Source organism: Oryza glaberrima, chromosome 1 (assembly GCF_000147395.1).
Source record: "Oryza glaberrima chromosome 1, OglaRS2, whole genome shotgun sequence".
Lineage (NCBI taxonomy): Eukaryota > Viridiplantae > Streptophyta > Magnoliopsida > Poales > Poaceae > Oryza > Oryza glaberrima.
This window is the reverse complement of record NC_068326.1, coordinates 27,969,795-27,980,622: the sequence shown is the minus strand read 5'-3', so window position 1 is coordinate 27,980,622 and position 10,828 is coordinate 27,969,795. Positions and strand designations below refer to the sequence as shown.

Here is a 10,828-nt window from a genome sequence, read left to right as displayed (position 1 = left end):
CATCCGTGCGACGGAAGCTGTCTGTGCTTACGTTTTTATTTGGTTGACTTGTTGAATCGAATTAGATCAACAAACCTAACAGATAAGATAAGGCGAATGGTAGAAAAACCAAAAACCTAAAATTTTTTACGGAATAAAAGATTTACCTAGAACAGAGTAGATGGCGAAGCTCTATCGTCGCCGGTCAAACTGCCCGTTGGCCTCCGGTCAGATCGTCGAAGCCTCGCCGGTCAGACCCGCCAGACACATGCGGTCAAACCGCACGCACGCCTGCGGTTAGACCATCGAGACCCAGAAACATCGGTAGATGACAAACTCGATAGATTAGAACTCTCGACTTTATCACATCAACTAGTGTTTACAAAGTGCACCAACAACACTCCTCACCAAAATCTCGAACTAAACTCGAAATCCTAATTTTCTCTCAACTCAAGTCTCTCTAAAACTGATACCAGGAGGCCACACCATCCTGCTCTATTTATACATGAGGTAAGTTGTGCAAAGCCACAAATCTAACACAACTTAGGACTCCTAACCACGTAGGAAACCCTCTCTTGCAAGTATTCAACTTATCCCTTTCCTTATCTCTATCAATCTTTCCGAATTCGGACTCCCTTCCAAATTCGACTCCTCTTTCCATAACGGTCCCTCTTATATACCATATAGATTATTCATCACCACGTGCATTGTTCTTTAGCCTTTTTAGTATCCCGCATGATCTCTTGATCCCTAGACATCAACTTCTCGTAAGTCAACTCCGATCTATCACCGGCAATACTCTCCCGAGGCCTCAAGTAACAATTGTACGTGCAACAACCAAGAAACCATATTCCGAGCACAAGTTCGTCCCAACTTGACTCACATTAGTATAAGCAGCAGTATCCATACGCATAGATACCATCTAGAAGTCAAAACCCCGAAGGAAACATGCAAATCCAACAAGATAACCCGAAACCAACAACGATCAGGATCCTACCGGTCAGACCGTTGGGTTGGCCAGTCTGACTGGCGACACCCAACCGGTCTGACCGCCAGGGTCAACCAAAATTGCTCACTTCACAAAACGAATCATCTATAAATCTCCAAAATATCATCAGCAAACCACCAATATTTTCATCACAAAATCTAAATCAACTCCTTAATTTTACAAAACTGTCTATGCTTACGTTTCTTTCATTCTTTATAGAGTAAATTTCATAAAACTACAGATACTATGACCAAATTATCACAAAACTACAGTTTTAACTTGGTGTGTCACAAAACTACACATTGAACACTAATTTTATCACAAAACTACACACTTAAGATGAAGTGTCACATACTACATGTTTATTAGTAACTAAATTATCATAAAACTATATCTTTAGAACCAATTTAGTCACAAAACAATAATGTTTATAGCTCCAGCATAATAATGGTGCTAGGGATTTAAACTTTAAAAGTTGTAGTTTTGTGATAACTTCAATATTAAATATGTAGTTTATGATACTTAACCTTAAATCTGTACTCCTGAGATAAATATGGTGCTAAATCTATAGTTTTGTGATACAACGTCTTAAATTTATAATTTTACGATAGTTTGATTGAAATATATATAGTTTTGTGAAATTTACTTTTCTTTATATTGCTCTGCTTTTTTACGTTTCGGATACCACTACAATGCTACTGTCAAGCTGTGTGGACTTTTATTTACGAAGAGATATGCTAAATTAAACAAAAGATATTAATTGGTTGAGATAGGAACATAGGTGGATAAATTAAACATAAGATATATTATTATAATTAGATATATTATTATAATTGGTTAAGATAAATGAATAGGTGTGGAGGCAGCAAAGACGAAATTTAACCACTGAAAATAACTATATTTTCATTTTCAGAGGAGATTGTATTATGCAACACGAGTGGATTTATTTCACGGGCCTTCCACACCTGGATGTGGCCTCTTGCAGTCCGTTAAAGTTTCAGGGCCGTATTCTTTAGCCCATACGTACTTTAGCCAAATCTCGTGGCCCATTATACATGTCTGGCCTCCAGCCCATAAGGATGAGCTCACCTATCAAAGATCCATCTTAATCCCTCAGTCGCTAACGTGCCATGGTCGCGTTAACATTTGCAAACTTGGAGGTGCTCTTGTGACGAATTCAAAACGATTAAGGATTTTTATTGCAACGGTATAGATTTTAACAGAAGAACTCGGACGAATCTACGGCTCGGGCGCCCGATTGGCTGGGAGCAAAATCGGACGCTGACGTCAGACGTCAGCGCCCGATTTACATGCAAAACTACTTTAAACTAATTTTTATCCTAAATTACTTATCTAAATCATGATCCGATTGCACCACTAAATTCGTTGCAATTAAATCTTCAAAACAAGACCACACATGGATTATTTCGACGAAAAAAAATTAGCTTATTATTGAATTATTTTTAAATATTGCACGATGTTCTACCAGGTATATCGGAATTGTTTCACTAAGTATATTGAAAATGTTTCACTCGTTTAAATTGGGTGTTGTTTCACTATCTATAAAAACAATGTTTCAGCAAATAGCGAAAGGATGTTTCAGTTCAATGCAACATTAGATATGTACACAGTGAAACATTGTTAGTACACTATGTGAAACATTTTTCGGTGGAAAAAAATAAACCAAATTCCCTTAATAGGGGGTTTCCAAAATATGTGGGTTTTTTTTGTTGCAATGGAATGTTTCATTCACTGCAGCATTAAATCTATACATAATGAAACATTATGAGTACACTAGGTGAAACATTTTTTGTGAAACAAAAAATAAACCAAATTCCCTTAATAGGGAATTTCCAAAATATGTGGGTGATTTGTTGCAACGGTGTGTTCCATAATATCAAAATCCACTGCAATATTTGATCCGTATATAGTAAAACATCATGAGTACACTAGCTGAAACATTGTAAAACTACTGGTTGAAACATCGAAAGAGACCATATACAACATTAAAAAAATCAATAAAAAACTAAAATATTTTTTTTCGAAATATAATCATGTGTGTTGTTGTTGTAAAGATTTAGTGGTGCAATCAGATCGTAGATTAGATAAATAGTTTAAGAGAAAAAATCTTTTGAAGGAATGAAAGATGGGAGTATGGGGGAAAAGATTCTTTGCATGCAGACATGCAGTGGTATGTACAAAAGCAGCGTCCGATTTTTCTCCACCCCTGTCGGTCGCCCGGGTGTAAGCATTTTCGGAAGAACTCGATGGAACCCTATATCACTCTCCTCACTTGTCAGGCGCAGCGTCAAGAATTAGGAGCCATACCCATACCTATAAAAAAGACGCGAATGTTAGGGAATGACCTAATATCAAATAATTAGAAGGGGTGAGATTTCAAACCCAAGTCGTCTAGTCCACCATCTTGTGGAGCTAGCCGGAAAACCCCTGGGTGTTTGTCACCCATATCCAATACCTTAAGCCCGCGAAAAAGGTTGCCAATGATATTACTCGCTATAGAATTTATCCATCCCATTGCAATGCATTGTTCTGAGACCAAAACAATATTAGTTAATTATGGACTGGGTTCGATGAAAATGTGTTCCAAGAGAAATACCTTGGAGTTTTTTTTAAAAAAAAATCAAATGTTTAAACATAATTACATAGTGGATATGCAAGGTTCAAAAATATCAGTCAAATACCGTTAACCGGTTGAAAGTTTGTGGTCGTTATTGGAAGGGAGAATAGTCCATTTGGTCCCTAAAGTTTCGCCTTAAGGTCAATATGGTACTTGATATTTTATTCTATCCAATCATATTCTTAAACTTTGTCATATGGTCCAATATGAACCTTAGAATCACCGGAAACGCCATGTAGACATGCCATGTCGTCATCTTATTAAAAATGGATGGTGAAATATCTAATTTGTCCATTCGTATGTGATAAGAAATACTATAACTAATTAATATTATATGATTAGATAATTTGATCTAATCCTAGGAATTGATATATACACACAAAATTGATTATGTTACATGTATTTATAGACAAATCGATATATTTGAGTATTTGCGAATGTAAGTGTGTATGATATTTTTTCCTTTTTCTTTTTTCTCTCTTATGTTGTATGTAAGGGTATATTAGGCATTTCATGGCAGATCTGTAAAAGATGATGAGATGGCATGCTTACGTGGTGTTTTTTTTTGGGTCCAATAACCATAGTAGACTAAAAGATAGACTTTGAGGACCAATTCGAACAAAATGATGTATCAAGAACCATATTGATCTCAGAGCGAAAGTTGAAGGACCAAATAGGCTATTCTCCCGTATTGGAATGAACCGACCAGAATATTTTAAATTTGTAGATTACATAATTTAAATTTCACAAGATTTAAATCATTAATATGTATATATAATGAATTCATATATTATGTTTATTAGTTCATATATTATGTTCATTTTTTTAAAAAAAAATACTTAAGAGTCTAATCTACAATGGCATATTATATTTAGCACAATTTAATATATTCTTTTGGATAAAAAAAAACCCTACCTTTATGTCTTTTTTGATTTTGTAAGCATGGTATAAAGAATTTTTCATGTTTAGATAAATATTCGTGACCGTATTTTAATCCGTATTCGCTTCATACATGTATTTGATAATATTTGATTTTATTTTTATATCTACAGCCACTTTCAATCCGTAGGATTTCTTTGTTTTTTTTCTGTTTTCGTTGCCTTCACCCGTTGCAACGCACGAGTATTTTTTTCTAAGTATAAATAAACATTGTAAAGGTAATTTCCATCCGTTTTAAATCCCTTTTTATATCCCTTCTAGTCGCAGGGAACGGTGAACGCTGCTGCTCCATCGCGGTGCATCGAGAAGGCCAAGGAAATCGGGTAAAAAGAAATACTAGTACCGACGAATTCGGCCTTCGGCTCGGCGCCACCTCTGCACCCCCGCACCGGTTTTTGTTGGTTAGCTTAGCTAATCACATGCCGAGATGCGTCCCTCTCCCCCACTGCTGCTCCACTTCCCCCCTTTTAATCCACCGCTTTTTCTCTCGCATCGTCCTCTCCCCCGAACCCGCAGCCGCCAATCCACACGCCAGAAGCCGCGCCAGCTTCCAGAAGCTTCCCCAGGGGGAAGGTCGCTCTCACTCATGAGCGTCTGACCGGCCGTCGCCATGGGTTGCGCCGGATCCACACCTAAAACCGATGGTATCGTCGTTTTCCCTGTCTTTCTCGGTTTTTTGCTATCCGTGTTTTCGTTTTCGTTTTCGTTTTCTGGAATCTTAGATTGAGATCTTGGTAATTTGGTGCCAAGAACAGCAAATTAGGAGCTAACTGGTTTGTCACTTGGTTCTGGATCGACCGTGTTTGTAGTCGCCAAGTCAGGTTAGCTTAGCTAGCTATTGGATGTTTAGCGGTATGAAGGTCATGTAAGAATTCAGTTGTAGAATCATCAATTGGGTTGCAGGGTAGAGAGAATTACTGATAAAACGAATTACTTCGAGTAATTGTGGAATGCTGTTCCGTGTTGAGTTTTCTTATGTTGTACTATCTCTCTTCCAAAATATAGCAACTTGGTACTCGATTAGATACCACCTAATAACTAGAGGGTCTATTTAGATTAGTAGTACTAGGTGGGAGTCTATTTAGATTCGTATAGTACTAGGTGGTGTCTACTCGAGTTTTAGGTTGCTATATTTTGCGATGAGGAGGGAATATTAATCAACATAATTGTGGAGTAACCATAAGTGAATATCTATCTATTACTTATATTATTAAGAGAGGTCCAAAAAGGAGCCATCACATTCATTAAGGCCTAGAAATTCATCATGTTAATCAGAGAAAAAGCGAAATATCTGCACCGATAGATTACAAGGGTGTATATTGGTTGATATAGCTGTATAAAGTACAATTGTTATGGAAACATATGAAATCTAATTCTGTTTTTAAAATTAGCTCCACAGAAACTACATAGGAAAGTCTACTAGTTCCACTTATACTAGAATAAAAAGACAAATTACCTGGCTGTTGTTATCAGCGCAATCATTTGAATGCAGTACAAATTCTTTATCGCGGACAGAAGGTAATGATCATTATTAGAAAGAAAATTGAAGGGATGTTTTTATTCACCTGTAAGGACAAAAGATACAAAATCTAGCTATTGTGGAGTGGCCGAGATACGATTAGTCAATTATTATGGAAGGCAATGGAACTGACAGTTTATTCTTTGGTACAGCAAAATCATTTCTGCTTGTACCGTGAACTCCAATATTTTGTTTTTTAATAGATAAGACACCGGCTGAGTTTTGTAGCTCACAACACTACTTATGGTGTGTTTGGTTGCTGGCCACACTTTACCACAACTAAGATTAGGCAAATTGTGGCAGCCACAAAAGTGTGGTGGACAAATTGCTAGCCATAAAATGTGGCAAAGTTGGCAAGAAAATTGAGTCTATGATGTGTGGGACATATGCTATTGAAAAAGTGTGGCAAGCCACAACTGTGGCATTGAACGAAACACATGTCTAAGAAACGGTGGCTGCCAAAAGTGTGGTGTGGCTGCCAAAAAAGGAATGGATTCCTGCAGGAGCCTTTTTGTGGCCGCTTTCTGAACCCTAATGAACTCGAGGCCTTCTTATTTTGGGAGTGACCATGGTGGTTAGTCAAAGCGTTCTCATTAGGATGGCCTAAGTTTTTTTATAATGGGAGCAGACTCATTAGGCCTAATGTTTTGCTTACTTGTCATTTTTCCTTTTGTTTTTTAAAAATATGCAATTTTTTATATCTAAATTATAGAGAAATTTTAGAGTTTTTGAGAGGTTTCAAAAATTTTAGTGCAAATTTTCGTACCTCCTAGTACCATAGTACCGATAGATATCAAATTTTACACTAGAAAATATGGTACCTTCCGGTACCTCCTCAAGGACTGTAAAATCACTCTAAATTATATTATTGTTATAGTATAGTTAGGTGAAATTATGTTATATTATACTATAGTTACATTTAAAAGTTTTAAATAAACTTATGGCAGTTTTTTTAATAGGATTTAGTAGGTTTGGGTTGAATATTACCATTACACATTCATCGAAGATATGATCGTCTCCCCATCTCTATGCCAAAACAAACAAGTGAGTGGATAGCAATTCTTCGATGGGGAGCATGTCCTTTGTCTGGCAGCATTGTTGAATTGCCAGCCACAAGAAGAATTTGCACCACTGCACACCACTTATTCTTTGGTACAGCAGAAATCATGTCTGCTTGTACCATGAAAGATAAAACGAAAGCTGTGACACCATTAAAGATATGTTGAAATGATCTCAATGAAAGACATATCGAAACAATAGTTTTTCTTTAGTAAAGGATGAAGTACATTTTTTTAGTAAATCGAGAAGGGAAGCCTCTAGCTGAATTTTTATTTTAAAAAAAAGCAGCAGAAAACAAATTCAGTCATTGTCAACTTTTATTTACAAAGGCACATGGCTTGTGGAAAAGTATGCGCAAGCACTTGACACCCCAATGTCTTGAGCTTGAGTATTATGTCTTCTCCTGGGCTCCTAGCAGCCCGCAGGGTGTCATTGGGATGCCCACGTATCATTTCAGTGGGGAGGTGATATCGTCAAAGACCATCCCGTTTCTTGAGAGCCAAATGTGAAATGATAATAGGCATGTCCTACAACAGGGGGTCGTGGACATGAATATGAAATGATAATTTAACCTTAAATTTGGAAAAGAGACATATTGTAATGATAGTTTGTTCTTAATATATATTGAGAGACGTTTCAAGTGATTCAGAACAATTGCTTTATACTGTTAGGTGTTTTATCAATTGCGCTGATTGAATTCTTACATGACTACAATATCAGAAGGTTGCATGTGTAGGCTGTATTGCTTGTTTGTTTATAACCTTTTGCACTATGCCGTTTTTATCCAATGTTTTTTCAATGAAATGTCAATAACTTGACTCTTTTGACTGATCCTGGATTCCTGCTGCATCATATTATAAGAGTCAAAACTTTTTTACTTAAGGTAGTCAAACTTATTGCGAAATGCTCAGTCAACTGAAAAAGTTGTATGCCAAGGTAGGGCGATGATTTTCTTTTTAAAGTTCAGGCAAAAGAAGAACAAGAAGATGATAATAAATGGCCTTCTGACTTTTTAAGTTTGTTCAGAAAAAAGATCTTCAATATGCTTGGAGCATTGTTAACAAAAAAAAGTATATACAAATATGGCATCTCCCATATTTGCAACTGTTGGAAGTATAATTGTTAGTTTTCGTCTCTCTGTATACTTCTGCCTCTTTTTAAAGTGTGTTCCCACTGAAGATATTTGCTTGATAAGCAGTACTATCTGATTTAGGTTAAGTGCATTGCTTATTTACAATGATTTAGTTCTAATGCATCATTGCACTTGGACGTGTTGAGTTGTTAATGCTCAATTCCTTCTCTTGAGTCCAGATAACAGCAAGAAGCTGAAAAAGCCCAAGCCTTGGAAGCACAATCAAGCAATAACAACAACACAACTCAAACAGATGCGTGATGAATTCTGGGACACTGCTCCACATTATGGTGGGCAGAAAGGTACTGTGTTGTCAGTTTTGTATTTTTTATTACTATATGTATGCTTCAAAGTAGTCGAATTTGACATAGTTTTGCTAAATAGTGCATGTGTGTGATTAATTTCTTTGAAGGTGAATGCCCAGGTAGTGCTGATTTTTCTATTTAGGTGTTTATCAGACGTGTGTGATAAGTTCTTTGAAATCCTTCTGTTAAATTTGACATGTTCACTTATAGTAGTTAAAGTGGATAAAAATGATTTGCAAAACAAAAATGGCAAACAGGAATTTTATCTTTTTAAGATTCAACACCCTTAGTATTATTGATACAAGTCACGTATGGAGTGGGTATTTCTGAAGGTTTGTACTTGGGCTGACCATACAAAATCATTATGGATTTGCTTCTCAATTAGCAGTTTTTAAATGTTTTTTTAATTTAGCAAAGGTGTGTTATAGATGTTTTACATCATAAACTGTTTATTTCTCATACTGGTGAAATACATAGTTATTGTTGAATAACAACAAAGTTCAAGGGAAAATAGTTATTGTGTTTTTACTTGTATTCTGCCAGAGATTTGGGATGCGCTTCGAGCTGCTGCAGAAGCTGAGTTATCTCTTGCACAAACGATAGTGGACAGTGCCGGAATCATTGTATCAAATTCTGACATGACAATTTGCTACGATGAAAGAGGTGAAAATTCGTTCTTTGTTTTTGTTTTTTTAGAACAGATCAATATATTGACCCGGCTTTTTGAGAAAGCCCAAAGCATACAGAGTCATTTACAGGAAACAAAACAAAAGCAGAAAAACAACCACTAAGAACTACGGCTGGGAACACCAGCTAACAAGGACCGCACCAAGCCACAGACAGCAACCAACTCCTCAAAGCAGAAACTTTACAGCCACCACCACCAAGCAAGGAAAACAGCTACGGAGAAAGCTAAATAACATCTGGCAAAACCCGCGGTCTCACTTGCTGTAACCTCTCCAGGATAGCCTTACACCAATCTTCCAAAGGCACTTGATCTTCTCCCCCTAGCAAGATGCTCCATTTTTTTATAAAGGATATAGATTTGTAAATGATTTGCAGAGGAGAATTCACAATAATGTTTTCAAATTCCCAATCATTTCTAACCATCCACAACCCCCAGCAAATAATAGCCACTAACACAATCCAAACCCTGGAAATTTTCTTCTCCCTCATCAACCCTCCCAGATGTTACCAGGGATTTTTTTCCAGGCCCAAAACTTCTTTGGTAATACACCAAGCAAAGATGGCCAGAGGACACCTAAATAAAATATGATTGGTGGTTTCAATTTTCTTACACAGTTTGCAGAACTCATCACCCCCTCTCCAACTCCTCTTAATTAGCTGAGAAGCACAAGGCAGCCTATTCCTCCCTACCAAATGTAGGAAAAGCTTGATTTTTAATTCCACACCTCCATCATTTTTATATCCTACTCCACCAAAGGTCATAATTCTGTACATGGATTTAGTAGAGAAGGTCTTCTTCCTATTGTGCGGCCATGCTATTCTATCCCTCTCATCAATCTGACAACCAATAATCAAGCTTTTCAACCCTGAAGCTCCGTTTATCTCTGCTCAATTATTTGGTACTCATGTTTGCTTTCCTTAGTCATGCTCTGAGTGCTGCATTAACTCTGTTCTTGGAAATCGTCTTGCAGGTGCCAAATATGAATTACCAAAGTATGTTCTGAGTGAGCCAACAAATTTGATCAGGGAAGGCTAAGTAATATAATTTGAAGGGCCCATGTAGATTATGTAAATCTCATTTGTTCACTGACATCAGTCTTTGACTTGCTCGAAATTTGAATGAAGATATTGTTCGCACTTTAATTCTGGTACTCCTATATCATCTTGACCTGACTCCTGTATACACTTTATTGGGCTGTAATACTACATCAATAACAGTGAGCCCCGATTCACAGTAAAAGTTGACTTGTTGCGTTTTCAAACACGCGTGTGAGAATGCAATAAACTTTGGTGCATTAGTTGTTTTGATCGTAATGCGAAACAATATGCTGTCTGAGAACTGCATAATCTTTGCTTTAGTCTTCAATGGTGCAGTGCATGTTAGCAAGTACTGGAAGCGGGATCTGCCATCATTGCTGTGTCCAGTGTTATTTCCTCTGGTGGTTGTGGATGGTCTTTTGTCAAAGAAGCAGGATCCGGCATTGCTGTGTCCAGCACACTTTCACCTGCTGCGTTTTCAGAAAATTGATGCTGGTGGTTTCGCCTGATAGCTCCATTGCTTTCTGTCGTGCAAGTCGCGTAC

At 37.1% G+C, this 10,828-nt stretch overlaps 1 protein-coding gene across 1 annotated transcript; it reads left to right on the top strand.

The window, feature by feature from the left end:
• The first annotated feature begins 4,974 nt into the window (after positions 1-4,974).
• On the top strand, positions 4,975-10,508 carry LOC127765628 (uncharacterized). Its single transcript, XM_052290604.1, has 4 exons — positions 4,975-5,188; positions 8,434-8,556; positions 9,103-9,222; positions 10,218-10,508. The coding sequence occupies exons 1-4, from the start codon at positions 5,155-5,157 to the stop codon at positions 10,280-10,282; spliced, it is 342 nt and encodes a 113-aa protein (XP_052146564.1). The 5' UTR covers positions 4,975-5,154; the 3' UTR covers positions 10,283-10,508.
• Positions 10,509-10,828: the final 320 nt, after the last annotated feature.

What these genes read in the sequence shown, in the direction of transcription:
- LOC127765628 (XM_052290604.1), top strand. Translation starts at nt 5,155, where the DNA reads ATGGGTTGCGCCGGATCCACACCTAAAACCGATG. An exon ending in ACATTATGGTGGGCAGAAAG is followed by an intron (nt 8,557 to 9,102) that starts GTACTGTGTTGT and finishes GTATTCTGCCAG; the next exon opens with AGATTTGGGATGCGCTTCGA. An exon ending in AATTTGCTACGATGAAAGAG is followed by an intron (nt 9,223 to 10,217) that starts GTGAAAATTCGT and finishes ATCGTCTTGCAG; the next exon opens with GTGCCAAATATGAATTACCA.